Source organism: Perognathus longimembris, chromosome 20 (assembly GCF_023159225.1).
Source record: "Perognathus longimembris pacificus isolate PPM17 chromosome 20, ASM2315922v1, whole genome shotgun sequence".
NCBI lineage: Eukaryota > Metazoa > Chordata > Mammalia > Rodentia > Heteromyidae > Perognathus > Perognathus longimembris.
The window spans coordinates 28,221,297-28,239,398 of NC_063180.1; the positions used below are offsets into that span (position 1 = coordinate 28,221,297).

The window sequence follows — 18,102 nt, forward strand, 5'->3', positions numbered from 1 at the left end:
TCCGCCTCTGGTCCAGGCCGGAAACCGAACACTCCGAGGCTGGCATGGCGGGGGCCACGGGGTTTCCGGCCTAGAGCACGCTTCCGGAGTCGCCTGGCAACCAGGCCCCGCCCCGGCGCGTGGGGCTCTGCTGCTGGAACTGTCGGTGTCGCCCGCCGAAATGGCCTTCCCGGCCGAAGCTGCCAACTTGTCCCTCCGGCCTCAGCACCCCAAAGGAACAGCCGAGACTCCACCGCGGGGGATGGGATCTCCCCGCTGAGCGGTCGGGGCGGAGAGCAGCCTCTCAGCCTCGCCCTGGCCAGGTTCCAGTGCGGCTGGAGCAAGGCAGAGGGGCTTGGGCCAAGGCACACAGCGCACCCATGCCTTTCACTGTATACCTAGTTACCTCATGGGGCTGATGGGCTAGCTTTCTGGAGGAAATCTGGGTCAGGAGGGATGCCTGCCCCTCACCCTGGGCAGTTGCTAGGTAGCTGTGATGTTTAAGGGTTGGGGAGGAAAAAATGTACTAGGTGGAAACATGATTAGAACCCAGATCCAAGCAGGTCGCTGGTGGCTCCTGCCTGTAATCCTCGCTACTCTGGAGGGTGAGATCTGAGGATTCCCGTTTAAAGCCAGTCTGGGCAAGAAAGGCCTAGAGACTCTTATTTCTAGTAAATCACTCAGAAAAAGCTGGAAATGGTGCTGTGGCTCAAGTTGTAGAGCACTAGCCTTAAACACAAAGAGGCTCAGGGACGGTATCCAGGCTCTGAATTCAAGCTCCAGGACTGGCCAGACCAAAAAAAATCCATATCTAAAGCCAGAATCTGGTGGCTCATGCCTATAATCCTAGCTTCTCAGGAGGCTGACATTTGAGGATTGTGGTTCCAATTCTGCCTGGGCAGACAAATACAGAGACTTAGCTCCAATTAACCACAAAAGAAGCAAAAAAAAAGTAGAGCTGTGGCTCAAGCCCCAGCCTCCAGAGAAAAAGCCAAGCAAGAGCCAATTCCCTGAGTTCAAGGCCCTAGTACCAAAACACAAAAAGTTGGTTTTTGAAAAAGGTTAACTACTGTGTTGAGTTGGCATTGTACATAAATTAATAGCCATTTTGGTCTAGAAACATTACACATGTTTTTCCATTTGTACAGGGGTATAAGCACTGTATTCAACATGAAAGTTCTTATCCACCGGGGTTTGATTACAGAAACTAATAAAGTAAGCCCAGCACTGGTGGATCATGCCTATAATTCTGGCTACTCAGGAGGGTCAGATCTGAGGATTATGGTTTGAAGCCAGCCAGGGCAGAAAAGTCTGTAAGACTCTTATCTCCAATTAACCGCCAGAAAAAGGGAAGTGGTGCTGTGGTTCAAGTGGCAGAGCACTAGCTTTGAGCTAAAGAGCTCAGGGACAGTGCCCAGGCCCAGAGTTCAAGCCTCATGACTGATAGAAAAAAGAAAAAAAAAAAGAAACTAATATTCTCTAACTAAGAAAAGATTGCTAATCAACTGATTTTTAAATAAGAGATAACCTGGGATTATTTGGGCAGTTCCAAGGTAATCATCACCAGGCACTTAAAGGCAGGAAGACTAGGTTTGGGAACTTAGCTCAAATGATCTAGTGCCTCACAAACACAAGTCCCAAATCCAACACTAGTATTCCCCCCCCCCCAAAAAAAAAGTCTACGAATGTTTGAAAGAGGAACAAACCATGTGACAATTTAAGATGAGCCCTGGACAACAACTAGGAAGAAAATAAGGACGCCAGGACTACAGTAGCATGCAAATGAATTCTGCCCACAACCAGAATGAGCTGAGGAGTCCTCAGCCAGGCTGAGCTCTGAAGATCATGGTTCAAACTCAGCCCACACAGGAAAGTCCATGCAACTCTGACCTCCAATAAACTACCAGAAAACCCAAAGTGGAGCTATGGCTCAAAGTAGTAGAGTGCTAGCCTTGAGCAAAAAGAGCTCTGGAACAGTACCCAGGATGAGTTCAAGTCCTACAACCCTCAAGCAAGCTCCAGTTTATTTGTAGGTTGGAGTTGCAAGAGCTGCTATATGGGAAATGAGATCACAGAGGTGCCTGGGGCAGGCTGGTGAGACACTTGAAGCACTGGGTAGAGAGACTGAGGATCTGAGGATCACAGCCAGGGCAGAAAAGAGTCTTGAATTTCCAATTAACCACAGAAAGCTAGAAGTGGAGGTATGGCTCAAGTAGTAGAGCACTACTAGCCTTGCACACAAAAGCTCAAGAGACAACACTCATGCTGCGTTCAATCCACAGGACCAGTTTAAAAAAAAGGGGGGTGCTGGGAATGTGGTTTAGCAGTAGAGTGCTTGTCTCGCGTGCATGAAGCCCTGGGTTCAATTCCTTAGCACCACATAAACAGAAAAAGCCTGAAGTAGCGCTGTGGCTCAAGTGATAGAGTGCTAGCTCAGGCCCTGAGTTTAAGCCCCAGGACTGGCAACAAAACAAAACTAACAGAAGCCAAGGACAGTGCTCAGGAAGTAAAGGCAACCAAAATAGATTAAGAGTCAACCAAGGGGAGTGGGGACATAGTATTTTGGTCTCTATAAGAAAAGTTTAATGAGCTTTCATATGTAAAAGAACATCCTGCCAGCCTGGCCCCACCCTCTGGAATGAAGTGCCTAAAAGGACCTTCCCCCACCCTATGCTGGATGCCCTGGGGCAAGGAATTTCCTTCCTATTTTAGAAATAGGCCTGGCACCTACACCCTCGTCCACAGCCACTAGTAGCAGCCTTTCCGTCCTGCAGACATCAATTTCTCCTCTCCAGTGCTTAGTTAAGTGGTAGAGCACTTGTCTTAATATGTTCAAGCTCCTGGGTAACTACCACCACCAAAAAAAAAAAAAAGAGTTGCAATTCACATAATACAAACATATGAAAGCAAAAACATCTGTTCACATAACAGAAACACATAGAAGCAAAAGGAGAGGCTGGGAGTGTGGCCTAGTGGTAGAGTGCTTGCCTAGCATGCTTGAAGCCCTGGGCTTGATTCTTCAGTACCTCATAAACAGAAAAAGCCGGGAGTGGCGTTGAAAGAAGCTCAGGGACAGTGCCCAGGCCCTGAGTTCAAGCCCTAGGACTCAAAGTGGTCAAGCACTGAGCTTGAGCAAGAGCTCAGGGCCAGTGCCCATGCGGGGTTCAAGCCCCATAACTGGTGTACACTTAGCACCTGCACCCCCACCTCCACCAAAGAAAAGAAAGAAAAACGGGTCCATCAGGAAGTCCATGACAGGTGGCAAGTGATCCTAACCCATGGCTTATGGGGCATTTCCATCCTTCAATCATACTAGAGGATATTCAGAAGGTCAGAGAGAATGCCTGCGGAGAGGTAAGGTAGTGGAGATAATTTGATTCAAGGAAGAAGCAATAATGGCACAACAAAAAATAAATAGTGGCACAATAATGTCAAAACTTGATGTCTTGCCATACAAGACCATCCCTTGATGTTTCTTGCATCCGCCAGAGTCCCAGCTGATTCCTTTCTTCCACTGTTATCTTTGCATCTCCTGACATCTAGTTTGGGACCAGCAGCAGTGTGGTGCCTGGTGGTGAGAAGGTGCTACAAGGCCCTCTATTGACAGTGACACCTGGGATGAAGATTCCACTCAGGAAGCGGAATGGAAGCTCTTAAAATCATTTTTGGGGGAGGGCTGAGAATATGGCCTAGTGGCAAGAGTGCTTGCTTTATATACGCGAAGCCCTGGGTTCGATTCCCCAGCACCACATATATAGAAGAAGGCCAGAAGTGGCGCTGTGGCTCAAGTGGCAGAGTGCTAGCCTTGAGCAAAAAGAAGCCAAGGGACAGTGCTCAGGCCCTGTGTCAAAGGCCCAGGACTGGCAAAAAAAAAAAAAAAAATCATTTTGGGGATTAGGAATGTGGCTTAGTGATAAAGTGCTTGCCTAGAATGCATGAGGCCCTGGGTTTGATTCCTCAGTACCACATAAACAGAAAAAGCCGGAAGTAGTGGTGTGGCTCAAGTATTAGAGTGCTATCCTTGAGCAAAAGCTCAAGGACAGACAGTGCTAGCCCCAGGATTGGCAAACAAACAAAAAAACCCACACAAAAAGCACCATTTTTGCAGAGAAAAGAGCATGCATGGGCTTCTATGAGCCACTAACATTTCAGAGATCTTTCGTCAAAGGGAAAGCCTGTAACAGAGGCAGGCAACGGTAGCTGCTTGCTAGCCTATGTTTAGGCTCACCTGGTTAACAGTCACCTCTCCTGCATTTTCCACCCACCTCTCACTTCCTTGTCCTCACCTTACAAGGCTATTATGCCTCAGGGTATTTTTTCGGCTTAACTATATCTGCAGGTGTTTGAGGACAGCTCCTGCGGAGCCATTTCTATATTCCACCATCCCCCACCCCCACCCCATGCTGGGGATGCAATTCATGACCTCTACCGGGCAAGGGAAACACACCCAACCAGGGTGCTGGGAGCTACACCAGCCCTCCCCGGGTCCCTGGTCCGTCGCCTCCAACGAGCTAGAGGAGGTGTGGGTCAGAGGTCCCCCACCCCAGCGATCAGAGAGAACCGCAGGAGGTGGGAAGTACTCAGCAAAAATCAAGGACGTCAACACCACACGGCGGGGTTCCAGTTACTAGCTCTGGTCTAGATACTGGGAAAGGAGAGGAGGGCTCCGGGCAAGGCCTGGGGGCGTGGCGCGCGGAGGGGTGGGCTCTGCGCGGCCGGTCTCCGGGTGAGGAACAAAGGCCGGGGCGGGGACAAAGCCTCGTGGGCCCCCAACCCCGTGGGGAACAAAGGCCACACCGGATGCCGCGGTGGCTGGTGTGGACTCCACTAGAGCCCCGCCGCCGGGATGCCGCGTTCTCCCGACCCGCTCGGCCCCATCTGTTGCTTGCCTGGGCGTCCGGCCCTCCGGGGTCACCTGCCGCCAGAGGTGGTCAGGCCCGAAACTCAAGGCCTCCGTGCCCACCTTGGGCTCTCATCACCTGGGGGTGTCGGGCGGGCTCCCCTCTCCCTACTGCTCCCGCTTTGCCTCCTCTGCTGGGGTCCACCCAACCCCCAGGCAGGATTCTTTGCAGCCAGACCCCGCTTTCCTTAGAGCTTTTACCCAGACCGAATCCCTCCCCCACAGGTCCTACTTCCCTGGCCACAGCGGGTTCCTTGCACCCTGTTTTCCTCCTTGGACATCTAGATGTCCGCTTCCGTCACCGTCAGTGTGACTCCCCTTCCCAGACCAGGCCTACACTCCACTTTAGAGCTTGGTCACCCACCACCAAAAACATCGCAGTCAACAGTAGGCGAGGCGGCTTTTGAGGGGATTGGGCAGGATTCCGTAAACCGGCTGCCCCACAGCTAGTGATCTACGTTGAGCTTTCCTGGCTCCCAAGCGTAGTAACTTAGGGTAACTTGGGTGCCCCGAAAGAAACTTGCTCAGAGCCCCGTGCGCCCCATCAGGGGTGAGGGGTTGCCTTGATCCGGCCCCGCCCACCGAGCCCCGCCCACCGGGCTCCGCCCCTTTCGTGGACGATTGGCGGTGCGGCGGCACGGGGGCGGGAAGTGACTAGAGGTATTGCGCATGCGCTCGAGCGTCTAAGGTGGTGGCGGTAGGGGGGGGACTTGCTCGGTGCACCAGCGGGTGGAGCGGGGTAGAAGTGGCCCTCCCTCCCTGCCTCGTCATTAGCGGCCTGGACGTCTCCTCCCTCCCCCCTTCCCCCCCTCCGCCCCCACCACTACCCGTGTGGAGGGTGGGGTGGTACAGGGTGGGTGGCCATACTCTCTGCCCCGCCGGAGGCTGCCGTTCTGGGCTCCGCCCCCGGGCGTGCGGCGGCCAACGCGCGTGCGCGGCGGCGCCAGTTATTTCTGTCCCGCCCCCAGGCCGCGGCTCTTTCTGCGAGTGGGCGCGCGGTCGAGCGGTCGTGTGCTAGCATCTGGCGAATACGGTCGGCGGCTGCAGAGGAACTGCGGGTGCCGCCGTCGGGAGGCGAGCAGGCAGCAGCAGCCGGCGGAGTCGAGAAGCGCCCCACGCGCGGCGGGCGGCGACCCAGGAGACGCGTGGCGGTGCTCGGCCTCGCGGCGGCCTCGGCCCAGCCGTTGACGGCGAGCACGACTGCGCCTGCGCAGCAGGCACTGAGCCCCCCTCCCCCTCTGGGCGCCCCCGGCGGCGTGTGAATGGCGGCCTCGGCGGCGGCGGCCTCCTCGGCAGCGGCTTCGGCCGCTTCGAGCAGCCCGGGCCCGGGCGAAAGCTCGGCGGGCAGCGAAAAGCGCGCTGCCGCCTCCTCGGCCGCGGGCTCGGCCGCAGCCTCGGCCTCGGCGTCGTCTCCCGCGGCGGGCGGCGGCGAGGTGCTGGAGCTGCTGGAGCACTGCGGGGTGTGCCGGGAGCGCCTGAGGCCCGAGCGGGAGCCGCGGCTGCTGCCCTGCCTGCACTCGGCCTGCAGCGCCTGCCTGGGGCCCGCGGCGCCGGCCGCGGCCAACAGCTCGGGGGACGGCGGCGCGGCGGGCGACGGCGCCGGTGAGTGCGGCGCGGCGCGGCGCGCCGGGGCGCCCCTCCCCCCCCCCCCGCGGCCTCGGGTCGGCCCGGGGCCCGAGCGGGGGGCGCTGCGCCTGTGGGGGCTGGGAGCGTAGGAAGGGTTGGACTGGACCTAATGTGGCTGGCGTTGGGGGGCGGCGGGGAGTGCGGGTTCCGTGCCCTACGCGGGGATGCGTTGGGCGTCGAGGGCATCTGGCTGAAGTTGGCAGCAAAGAGGGAGGGGAGGGTAGCCCCTGAGTGAGCGCCCGGTCCTCACAAGCCCCTGCCTTCCGCAGTGGTGGACTGCCCCGTGTGCAAGCAGCAGTGCTTCTTGAAAGACATCGTTGAGAATTATTTCATGCGCGATAGCGGCAGCAAGGCTGCCTCTGATGCCCAGGATGCCAACCAGGTGCGTCCTACTCCCACAATCAACGAGATTTGGCCGTGAGGATGGGTCACCCCTCGTGGGAGAGCCTAGCACCAACTCTGGCTTTTGCCTGGGCTCCCTGGATCCAGGGGGCTACCTTAGGCTCAGGTTTTCTCAGAGGGACAGACATGCATTTGCTTTGTGATTTTGGTTTTCCCCCTTCTGATTCTTCTTTCTTGACAGTGCTGCACTAGCTGTGAAGATAATGCCCCAGCCACCAGCTATTGTGTGGAGTGTTCTGAGCCACTGTGTGAGACGTGTGTGGAGGCTCACCAGCGGGTGAAGTACACCAAGGATCATACTGTGCGCTCCACTGGTATGTGCTGGGAGATGGTGGTGGAGACACTCTCCTGTCCAGTTGTCCCCTTTTATACTTTGTTAGCTATTGAGGTGTGCGTGTGACAGGTATGTCTTACTTAGGGTGGCTTAATAAGGGGTATACCATTGGGAGGGCCTGAGAGCAGATCTCAAGAGTGAGTGCTTGAGCTCTAGTGTGCAGTGTCTAGGGGACTATTTGGGAGGCATGGACACAGCTGCTTAGAGGTTCTTAACATGCCACAGGGGGTGGAAAGGATTCTGGGTGTGAAAGGCTCAGCATATGTAGCTAGGAGGAAATTACTGGATTTTGGGAACCCTGGCATAATGTGTCCTGGGAAACGAGGCTTCTGGGACACATTTGTGCCAGTTCCGGGTGTGTGATTTGGCCTGAGCTCTTCTCCATGATAGCACTGTAGCAGTGCCTGGTGGCACAGTTCCACTTCTGGCTTTTTCTTCTCTCTCTCTTTCTCTCTGGTTAATTGAGGATAACAGTTTCATGGACTTTCCTGTGTTGCCTTTGAACTGTGAGCTTCAGATCTCTCACTGCTATCTGGCTGGGACACCATTTGGGGGTGGCTGTTGTAATAGTACTGGGAGATTGATTTCAGGATGTTGTGTTTGCTGTTTAGCTGCTCTACCACTTGAACCTCCCCTGGGACAGGCTTCCCACCCCTTATTTTTTTGTAGGGCATGAACTTGGTCTGAGCACTGTCCCTGAGTTGTTCAGCTCAAGGCTAGCGCTCTACCACTTGAGCCACAGTGCCACTTCCGGTTTTCTGGTGGTTAATTGGCCATAAGTCTCGTGGACTTTCATGCCCAGGCTGGCTAACAGGATTCTCAGATTTCAGCCTTCTCAGTAGCTAAGAGTACAGCCACAAGCCACTGCTTTTTTTTTTTTTGGTGCCAGTCCTGGAGTTTAAACCGTCTTGATTTTTGTTGTTGTTGAAGGCTACTGCTCTACCACTTGAGCCACAGTTTCAGTTCTGGTTTTTTGGTGTTTAATTGGAGGTGAGTTTGACTGATTTTCTTGACAGGGCTGGCTGACATTGAAGCATCATCCTCAGTTCTCAGCCTCTTGAAAGTCAGGAGTGACACTGTAGCTCAAAGTGGTAGAGTTCTAGCTAGCCTTGAGCAAAAGAGCTCAGCACCATGCCCAGCCCCTGAAATCAAATCTCAAGACCAGCCACAAAAAACAAGAACAAAAAGTCTGTCTAGTTCCCTCCCATGTGTAGCTTTTCACTTTTATTTTGGTGGTACCGGGAGTTTAATGCACAGCCTTATACTTGTGGCAGTCTTTACCATTTGAGTTAGCCTACTCTTTTTTGGTTTAATAGAGTAGAATGTCAGGGTTTTTTTGGTCTGGGTGCAGCCCTATAGCACACTCTTCTATAGTTGGGATAGGATAACATGGTGGTTGGTTGAATTGGGGATCTTGGTAAATTTTACCTCCCGCAGGCTGTTCTTGTACTGTGTTCTCTTGATTTCTGCCTTCTGAGTTTCTGATTACAGGCATGCACCATTGTGTTGTTCATGAGAAGTCTTTTGATATATTTTCTTGGCCCAGAAGATAGATTGTAATGGAGGGTGGTGGCTTATGGTCCCTCAAGAACCAGGATGGGGGCTGGGAATGTGGCTTAGTGGAAGAGTACTTGCCTACCATACATGAAGGACCTGGGTTTGATTTCTCAGTACCAAATAGAAAAGGCCAGACATAGTGCTGTGGCTCAAGTGGTAGAGTGCTGGCCTTGAGCACAGAAAGGCTCAGGGATGGAGCCTAGGCCTCTGAGTTCAAGCCGCAGGATGGCCAAAAAAAAACAAAACAAACTAGGATGGATGCACAGCACAGCTAGGTTTGCTGAAATCCTGGTTTCCAGAGGTACGGAAGTGGGTAGCATTGGGGAAGCTGGGGAAGCTAATGTCCATGTTCAGTGGTATAGTTAGTTGGTCTACCCAGTATTTGGGGTGAAAGATAGTGACTTGTATGCCAAACCAGCTTGCTTTTTTTGTTTTGTTTTTCCAGTCCTGGTGCTTGAACTCAGGGCCTGAGCACTGTCCCTGGCTTCCTTTTTTGCTCAAGGCTAGCACTCTGCCACTTGAGCCACAGTGCCTGTTCTGGCCGTTTCTGTATATGTGGTGCTGGGGAATTGAATCCAGGGCCTCATGTATATGAGGCAAGCTCTCTTGCCACTAGGCCATATCCCCAGCCCAGCACTCTACCTCTTGAGAAGCGCCCCTTCTGGCTTTTTTTTTTGGCCAGTCCTGGGCTTGGACTCAGGGCCTGAGCACTGTCCCTGGCTTCTTTTTGCTCAAGGCTAGCATTCTGCCACTTGAGCCACAGCACCACTTCTGGCCATTTTCTGCATGTGTGGTGCTGGGGAATCGAACCCAGGGCCTCATGTATATGAGGCAGACACTCTTGCCACTAAGCCATATCCCCAGCCCCCTTCTGGCTTTTTCTATATATATGTGCTACTGAGGAATCAACCCAGGGCTTCGTGTATGAGGCAAGCACTCTACCACTAGGCCCTATTCTCAGCCCCAGCTTGCTTTTTTTTGGTTGTACTGCAGCTTGGACTCTCAGGGTTAGAGCACTGTATCCCTTAGCTTTTTCCCTAGCACCCGAGCCACATCTCTACTTTTTGTATTTTGCTTGTTAACCAGAGAAAGGGGATCTTCTGTCATTCTGAGGACCCCAAAGTGATGCCTTGCGTTCCATTCTGACAAGGCCTTGGAAACTTTCTGTGGCTTGTGTAATGAGAGACTTAAGGCATTTTCTCCTTATGAGACAGGGAAGATTACCATGAGCAGAAGAGAGCTAATTGGCAAATGGTTTGTAGGCAGGCAGAACTGCACCTTCCTAGAGGGGCTTTCAGGGAATGGCAAAGCGCAGGGCTGGGTGGGGTGGGGGGTTCTTTTAGCAGACTGTTGTGTTGTCCTTACTCTTCACTTTTTTTCTCAAAGAAGTTAGAATAGAGTGGGCTGGGGATATGGCCTAGTGGTAAAGTGCTCGTCTCGTATACATGAAGCCCTGGGTTTGATTCCTCAGCACCACATATATAGAAAAAGCCAGAAGTGGTGCTGTGGCTCAAGTGGCAGAGTGCTAGTCTTGAGCCAAATGAAGCCAGGGACAGTGCTCAGGCCCTGAGTTCGAGCCCCAGGACTTGCAAAAAAGCAAAACAAAACCAAACGAAGTTAGAATAGACTTGGGCCAGTTTAGGGGAGGGTAGATCTTCCCAGTAGGTGAGCTAAAGTTATATAACAGACAGACAGGAAACAGGGCCCTAAACTGTCTACCATCTGAAGTGGCTAAGGGCAAAGGCTCATCTTGATGTTTACCACTTCAGGGCCAGCCAAGTCTCGGGATGGTGAACGTACTGTCTATTGCAATGTGCATAAGCACGAACCCCTTGTGCTGTTCTGTGAGAGCTGCGATACCCTCACCTGTCGGGACTGCCAGCTCAATGCCCATAAGGACCACCAGTGAGTTATATCCTGAGGCATAGTTGGTGGGTGGTGCCAGCTATTTCTGGCCTTAGCATGCAGGTCCACATTTGCTTTCAGGTATCAGTTCCTGGAGGATGCAGTGAGGAACCAGCGTAAGTTGCTGGCTTCTCTGGTGAAGCGCCTCGGCGACAAACATGCTACATTGCAGAAGAATACCAAGGAGGTTCGCAGCTCGTAAGTGTGGGTACCAGGATTGTGGGGTGGCCTGGGGCAAGACTTCCTGGCCTGATTGGTCCTGTGTCCTAGGATCCGCCAGGTGTCTGATGTACAGAAGCGTGTGCAGGTTGATGTCAAGATGGCCATCCTGCAGATCATGAAGGAATTGAATAAGCGAGGTCGTGTGCTGGTCAACGATGCCCAGGTAGGCCATATGTAGGTGGAGGTGGTACTTGGGCCCTTTTTTCTGGTTGATGCCATCCAGGTAGAGGGGGACTCCAGTGATCGTCTACCTTCTTTGCTCACTTTGTTCCCCTTTATCTGCAGAAGGTTACTGAGGGGCAGCAGGAACGCCTGGAGCGGCAGCACTGGACTATGACCAAGATCCAGAAACATCAGGAGCACATCCTGCGATTTGCATCTTGGGCTCTGGAAAGTGACAACAACACTGCTCTGCTGCTTTCCAAGAAGCTGGTATGTGGTGATGGGTTTCAGGAAGGTGGCCTCAGCATCATCGGCCCCCTTTTCATTGTCATTGTACTTTGACCCATCTGTTTTCCCCAACAGATCTATTTCCAGCTGCATCGAGCCCTTAAAATGATTGTGGATCCTGTGGAGCCACATGGCGAGATGAAGTTTCAGTGGGACCTCAATGCCTGGACCAAGAGTGCTGAGGCCTTTGGTGGGTCTTACTCCTTTGCATATGCTCTTGTTTTACCACCCCAGGTGTTGTGACTACTTAGGCTTTTCTCTTCTTTTAGGCAAGATTGTGGCTGAGCGTCCTGGTACCAACTCCACAGGTCCTCCACCCATGGCTCCACCAAGAGCCCCAGGGCCCCTGAGCAAGCAGGGCTCGGGCAGCAACCAGGTAAGCAGGCTAGAGGACTCACATAGCAGAACAGAGTTCCATGGGGTGTCCGCCCTACTGAGGTTACCTTTGTTCTGTTTGTAGTCTATGGAAGAAGGCTACGGCTTTGGGTCAGGTAAGTAGCTCAGGTTGGTAAGTGGGAGGTTCCCAGTGACTGCCCAGTATCTGTCCTAACTTGCTGCCTTGTGGGGAATTCAGGGTCTCATTCCTTGATCTACCATTTGAGCTAAGTCCCCATATCTCCTCTGCTTACCTTTCTGAGCAGATGATCCCTACACAAGTGCAGAGCCTCATGTATCGGGCATGAAGCGGTGAGTGTGGCATTTCCCCCAGGGTGGAAAGTGGGCGGAAGGATAGGGTTGGAGGTACTCAACGCAAAGGTATATCTGTAGGTCCCGACCAGCTGAGGGTGAAGTGAGTGGCCTCATGCGCAAGGTGCCTCGTGTGAGCCTTGAACGCCTAGACCTGGACCTTACAGCTGATAGCCAGCCACCAGTCTTCAAAGTCTTTCCTGGCAGTACCACTGAGGACTACAACCTCATCGTAATTGAGCGTGGTGCGGCGGCAGCAGCAGCTGGTCAGTCAGGGGCTGTTCCCCCTGGGGCTCCTGGTGCCTCACCCCTGCCTGCCATGGCCATTGTTAAGGTGAGCCTGTTCTAAGGGACCAAGTTTGAAGGATAACTCTCACCCAGATGTGAACTCCTAGTAAAACCTCTCATTGCCTTGCCAGGAGGAGGAGACAGAGGCTGCTATTGGAGCCCCTCCTGCTGCCACTGAGGGTCCTGAGACCAAGCCTGTGCTTATGGCGATGACTGAGGGCCCTGGCACTGAGGGCCCCCGTCTGGCATCACCAAGTGGAAGTACTAGCTCTGGCCTGGAGGTGGTGGCTCCTGAGGGCACTTCAGCCCCAGCTGGTGGCCCAGGCACTCTAGATGACAGTGCCACCATCTGCCGTGTCTGCCAGAAGCCAGGAGACTTGGTCATGTGCAACCAGTGCGAGTTTTGCTTCCACCTGGACTGCCACCTACCTGCTCTACAGGATGTGCCAGGGTGTGTGCAAAGCTGGATGGGTGGGTGGGTTGTGGGCAGGACTGGAGGGCTGACCTGTACTTTGTCACTTTTTGCCCTAGGGAGGAGTGGAGCTGCTCGCTCTGCCATGTGCTTCCTGACCTGAAGGAGGAGGATGGTAGCCTTAGCTTGGATGGTGGGGACAGCACTGGTGTAGTAGCCAAGCTCTCGCCAGCCAACCAACGGGTAAGAGGAGCCATATTTTTACGTATGGGTGGCTTTGTGGTGGAAATACCCTGCAGCTTTGACATTTATTTCCTTGTACTGTTTGTAGAAATGTGAACGTGTCCTGCTGGCCCTGTTCTGCCATGAACCCTGCCGTCCTCTACACCAGCTGGTTACTGACTCCACTTTCTCCCTGGTGAGTGCCAGACTGATAGGAGAGGAGTGGTGAAAGCTGGCCTTATTCTCAATGTGTATGTCTGTCTGCCTGAGTACAGGAGCAGCCTGGTGGCACCTTGGACCTAACCCTGATCCGCGCCCGCCTCCAAGAAAAGCTGTCACCCCCTTACAGTTCTCCACAGGAGTTCGCCCAGGATGTGGGCCGCATGTTCAAGCAGTTCAACAAGTTGACTGAGGTAAGTATGTGGGGTTATTGGACTGAAGGCGGGAGCGAGAGCCAGGAGCAGGACCCACCCACTCATTGCTGCACCCCCTGCTTGGTCTAGGACAAGGCGGATGTGCAGTCCATCATCGGCCTACAGCGTTTTTTCGAGACACGCATGAATGATGCCTTCGGTGACACCAAGTTCTCTGCTGTGTTGGTGGAGCCTCCGCCGCTGAGTCTGCCCAGTGCTAACCTAAGTTCCCAGGAGCTGTCTGGTGGTCCTGGTGAGGGCCCCTGAAGCCAGATTGGCTCTGGTCTCTTCTGTCACCCCATGTTTGTCTCCCCTCCCTTCCCCCAGGTGACCTGATCTCCTCCCTGGTGTCCTATCCCTCAGTCTCACAAAATGGTTTTTACTTCTGTGGATTTAATAAAAACTTCACCAGTTGCTCAGGCCTCTCCTGGTTGTGGGCTCTGGTCCGGAGGCCTGGTCTCTGCCTACATCCACTCATCCTTGTCCAGTAATCCCCAGGAACCTATTTTTCCCCTCCTTCAGCTCACCTGAAGCCGTCTCCATACCAAGAGTGGGAAAGAACACCCATTGGGCATTTCCTGGAGAGGAGGGGAAGGGGTCTCTTGCAGGGTGGAAGGTGGTATAATACATAGCAGAGGCCTGAGCTGACCTGTGCTCCCAGTGTAGTTGTTTCTCAGGCCTGTGGCTACATTGTAGGCTATAGGTTGCACTGAGACTCCCCAGTTCTCCTATGTACTATCAAGCTATTCTCTTTGAGCTTCAGTGAGCTCTCCACGTTGGGCCGGTTATTAGTCCCTTTGACTTTTAACACCAGGGTAAGCCATGTTAGGTGTTATATGAGTGGTCTAAGAACTGGGCTCACAGCAGTTCCCAGTCAGTGTCTCAGGCAGGAGTCTTTGGGTCTTGGGACCTTTGGCCCTACATAAATGTCACAGGCTAGGAAAGCAGGGTCCAATCTTTTATTTAGTGGGGTTGGGGGATAAACCTGGGTGCTCTATCCATTCCCAGGGGTAGGGGGTGGGTGCTCAGTCTCTTCGCAGATTCTTGAGCCTCTCTTCAAGGTCTGCATCGGCATCAGCCAGGGCTGAGGCTGTGGCCTCTGCTTTTTTCCCACCAGCAGCTACACTGAGTGATCCTCCAGTGGAGGGAAGGTCTGTAGGGAGAGTGATAGTTTTAGGGGAGATATAGGAGCATCAGGCTGTGACAAACATGACAGACGTGGAAAAAAAAAGTATAGGTTTTGCAGCACTCACTTGACAGCTCATCAGTCAGGCTCAGTCCCAGCTCATCCAGGACCTGGGACACAACAGCATCACTACGGAAGAGGAGGAACTCCATGAGGGCTATGCATGAGTGGGGACCAGGAGAACATCCCTTTTTCCCACCTTTCCCCACAACCTCTCCTCTTCGTCGTCTTCATCACCCATGGCATCATCAATAGCATCATTCATCATTTCTTCCTTCATGTCCATGATCTCTGCCTGCCGCTCAAACTCCATCATGATCTTTTGTATCTGTGGCAATTTCAGCTGCAAGTAGAGGGTGGGTGAGTTACCTGAAGATCAGTGGAGAGGGGAAGAGGGATTGGGAGAGGTACACCTTCCTTACCTGTCTGTTCATAGTGCCCATGGCCTTGGTAACACCCTTCATGGCTTGTGCCATAGAGTTGTTAGACTTGAGTGTCTGTATCTTCAGAGAGACAGCCTGGATGTTGGCTCGCATTAACACAAACTTGCGTACATAGCGCCGGGTGCGCACAAGGTCTTTTGCCATGATGCGTACAGCATCCTGGAGAGTGGACAGAGTATGAGGATAAAGCTCCATTCCTGTTATTTCCAGTTACCTCAATGTGCTTTTTGTCACTGACCTATGAGTCTTTTTCCTTCCCCATATAGAATCACTCCCTGGACTTATAACATCATTTCCCATTATCATTAAACAAAATTTGCCTTGGAGCCAGCTGCTGCTTGTTCCACACCTATAATAACATTAGCTACTTATAAGGTTGAGATTTGAGGATAAGGACTGAAAGCCAAGGCATTACAACATCCAAGTGACGCATCTAACCAGTAAAAGGCTGGAAATGGAGGTGGTGTGGCTAGAGTGCCAGCCTTGAGAGAAAACAGTACAAAGCCTCTTAAGTACTAGTGTGAGTACCAAAAAAGTGCCTTGGCGCTGTGGATTTTGTTCAATGGAGTACTTGCTTAGTGTACACAGGTCCCAGTCCCAATTCCCAGAAATACAAAGAGCAACCCCCTCAAAACAAAGCACAGTTTCTTCCACTTGATTCAAGCAAATACCTAAGGCTGAGTTCAGAATAACCTATTTAAAATCCAGTTTTTACCCCTGCACATCCTCTGCCCCATGCTGACATGCTGTTCAGGTCCACCAAAGGTTCCATTTCCCATCTTAAATTTGTTTACTTGTTGCTCATCTGTGTGAGTACTGAAGACTGAACTCCAGGCTTCATAATCCACCCCCACCCCTCCACCCCCTGCCTTTTTTTTTTTTTTGCCAGTCATGGTGCTTGAATTCAGGGACTGGCTAGTACTCTACCACTTGAGCCACAGTGACACTCCTGGCCTTTTCTGTTTATGTGGTACTGAGGAGTGCAACCCAGGGCTTCATGCATGCTAGGCACTCTACCACTAAGCCACATTCCCAGTCCCAGGCCTCATACTTTTGTTCAAGGATGGTGCTCTACCACTTGTGCCACACCTCAACTTACACATTCCCCCCCCCCCCCCACTTTTGGTGCTGGTTCTGGGCCTCAGGGCATTGTCCGTAGCTTCTTTGCTTCTTTTTGTTCAAGGCTAGCACTCTACCACTTGAGCCACAGCACTACTTCTAGAAGTTATTTTCTTTTTATGTGGTGCTGAGGAATCGAACCTAGCGAAACGTTTCATGCATGCTAGGCAAGCACTCTACCGCCAAGCCACATTCACAGCTCCTGTCCCTGAGCTTTTGTGCTCAAGGTTAGGGTTCTCCCACTTGAGCCACAGCTCTACTTTTGGCTTTTGGTGTTTAGTTGGAGATGAGAATCATGGGCTTTTCCTGGCTGGGATAGCTTTGAACCATGATCCTCATATCTGTCTCCTGAATAGCTAGGATTACAAGCATGAGCCACGATGCCTTCACTTCTACCTTCTTGCTGGATAATTGAAGATAAGAATATTTGGTTTGGGCCTGAGTTCAAGCCCCAGGGCTGGCAAAAAAAAAAAAAAATTGGTTGGGTTTGCCTGAATTGGTTTGTGATGGGCAATTCTCATCTAGAGCTCCACCTGAGTAGCTTAGGGTGATAGGTGCAAGCCACTGGCATCTGGCTCCATTCATGTTCCTAGCTATTGATTTCAGCTCTTACTGTGTCCCACACTTCTGAACTGTTTGGTCCCTGTCCACCCATTAGAGCTCACTTGGTCTCCCAGTTTCCTATAATTTTTGGTCACTGTCATTCTCAAGTCTTCGTTCTGATTGACAGCACTTCTTTGGAGGCAGCCTCGTCGGACATCTAAAATGGAAATCACGCTTAACTTAGCTTCCCTTGTCCACCACCACAGCACTATCTAGCTAAAAAGTGGCACCATTCTGTATCAGAGCCTCTGACCACCCACACTTACCATCTGGCCCTGCTTGGCCATTTTTTTGATGTCTGCAATAATTTTCTTCTCCTGGGTCTCTAGCTTTTGTCGCTCTCGATCCAGCTCCCTCATTGCACGGTTCAGTGCCCTTTGGTTCTGCCGCAGTAACTCTTCTGGCGTCTTCCGGCGCCCAAACAACAGGTCCATGGTGTTAAGAGCCTGCTTTCAGAAGGCCTACGAAACGCGAGGCCTATCTCTAGGGTGTGGCCTAGAAAGATCAACAGGTAGAACAAGGTTACTTAGGTGGGCAGGGTGGGGATAGGAAGTATTGAGGCCAAAAGGGATGTGGGGCAGCTTGGGGATATCACTGGAAAGCCACCCTATTTTGCTGACCCAAGCACCTATCACCTTGATATGGACAGAAGCTGTTTCCCTACCCAAGAGCCCAGGGATGTGCCCCTAGAGTACGCAGGGGTTGAGACGGGCTCGTTGGGGGTATTCGGAACCCAAAGCGAGCGCCGGGACGGCAGTTGTGGGGGCTTGAACTAAAGCAGGCTGAGGTCCCGAATGTCAACAGGAAGTGGGGCTCTGAAGGAGGTGTCATGACAAAAATCGGGGTCCTGAATGCTGAGATACATTGCTTAGCGGCAAACAGGCATCCTATGCACCATGGACCTGATGGTGGCAACTAGAGACGGTGCACAACGAGGACAGGTCTGAGAGGGGAGAGTAGCTAGGGTTCGCCGCCAGCGAAGACGGGTTCCGGGAAGGGCGCAGCATTAAACATCCCAGCCAGAGGGAAGCCACCACTCGCTCGGGACCTGAGGCCCAGCAAGTCACTCACCGGAGCTGGGACGGAGTAACGTCTTTCCGTTTCCGGGTCACACTCGGCTCGCTCCGGTCCGCAGCGAACCCACTGACGGCCCCTCCGTTCGGTAGCCTTCACGGCGACCACCGTTTCCGGCTTAAACATCTGACGTCACCCGCCCCGCCCACACGGGGAATGCTGGGAAATGGCAGGACTACGCACGCGCGGGAATCCAAGGCGCATGCGCACCGACTCCCGCGGCTCTGTAGCGAGTATTCGTCCCGCCCTAAAGAGCAGAGGCACGCTGGGTCCCAGCTTC

The 18,102-nt window shown here is 52.8% G+C and overlaps 2 protein-coding genes across 3 annotated transcripts; one reads left to right on the top strand and one right to left on the bottom strand.

Annotated features, from left to right (window-relative positions):
• Positions 1-5,772: 5,772 nt before the first annotated feature.
• Positions 5,773-13,814, top strand: Trim28 (tripartite motif containing 28). The gene is made up of 17 exons (XM_048368841.1): positions 5,773-6,481; positions 6,775-6,887; positions 7,089-7,221; positions 10,568-10,703; positions 10,785-10,901; positions 10,974-11,088; positions 11,211-11,357; positions 11,451-11,565; positions 11,645-11,751; positions 11,836-11,866; positions 12,017-12,062; positions 12,144-12,396; positions 12,482-12,801; positions 12,882-13,005; positions 13,094-13,180; positions 13,260-13,397; positions 13,488-13,814. Exons 1-17 carry the CDS (start codon positions 6,142-6,144, stop codon positions 13,662-13,664), a joined length of 2,499 nt encoding a protein of 832 aa, XP_048224798.1. The 5' UTR covers positions 5,773-6,141; the 3' UTR covers positions 13,665-13,814.
• A 529-nt stretch (positions 13,815-14,343) lies between these two features.
• Chmp2a (charged multivesicular body protein 2A) lies at positions 14,344-17,973 on the bottom strand. Of its 2 annotated transcripts, none has more exons than XM_048368849.1 (6): positions 17,820-17,973; positions 17,015-17,243; positions 15,006-15,185; positions 14,796-14,926; positions 14,651-14,712; positions 14,344-14,550 (listed from the first exon to the last, which is right to left on the bottom strand). In XM_048368849.1, exons 2-6 carry the CDS (start codon positions 17,180-17,182, stop codon positions 14,423-14,425), a joined length of 669 nt encoding a protein of 222 aa, XP_048224806.1. In that variant the 5' UTR covers positions 17,183-17,243; positions 17,820-17,973; the 3' UTR covers positions 14,344-14,422. The 2 variants fall into 2 exon arrangements, with proteins under 2 accessions (XP_048224806.1, XP_048224807.1); XM_048368850.1 differs by lacking the exon at positions 17,820-17,973 and adding an exon at positions 17,444-17,754.
• Between the last annotated feature and the right edge of the window lie 129 nt (positions 17,974-18,102).

Bases quoted from the DNA above. Each gene is read 5' to 3' on its own strand.
- Trim28 (XM_048368841.1), top strand. From the start codon at position 6,142: ATGGCGGCCTCGGCGGCGGCGGCCTCCTCGGCAGCGGCTTCGGCCGCT. The intron at 11,867-12,016 runs GTAAGTAGCTCA...CTTTCTGAGCAG, and splicing joins AGGCTACGGCTTTGGGTCAG to ATGATCCCTACACAAGTGCA. The intron at 13,181-13,259 runs GTGAGTGCCAGA...GCCTGAGTACAG, and splicing joins CTGACTCCACTTTCTCCCTG to GAGCAGCCTGGTGGCACCTT.
- Chmp2a (XM_048368849.1), bottom strand. From the start codon at position 17,182: ATGGACCTGTTGTTTGGGCGCCGGAAGACGCCAGAAGAGTTACTGCGG. The intron at 14,927-15,005 runs GTAAGGAAGGTG...CTCTACTTGCAG, and splicing joins TGGGCACTATGAACAGACAG to CTGAAATTGCCACAGATACA. The intron at 14,713-14,795 runs GTTGTGGGGAAA...CCTCTTCCGTAG, and splicing joins GAAGACGACGAAGAGGAGAG to TGATGCTGTTGTGTCCCAGG.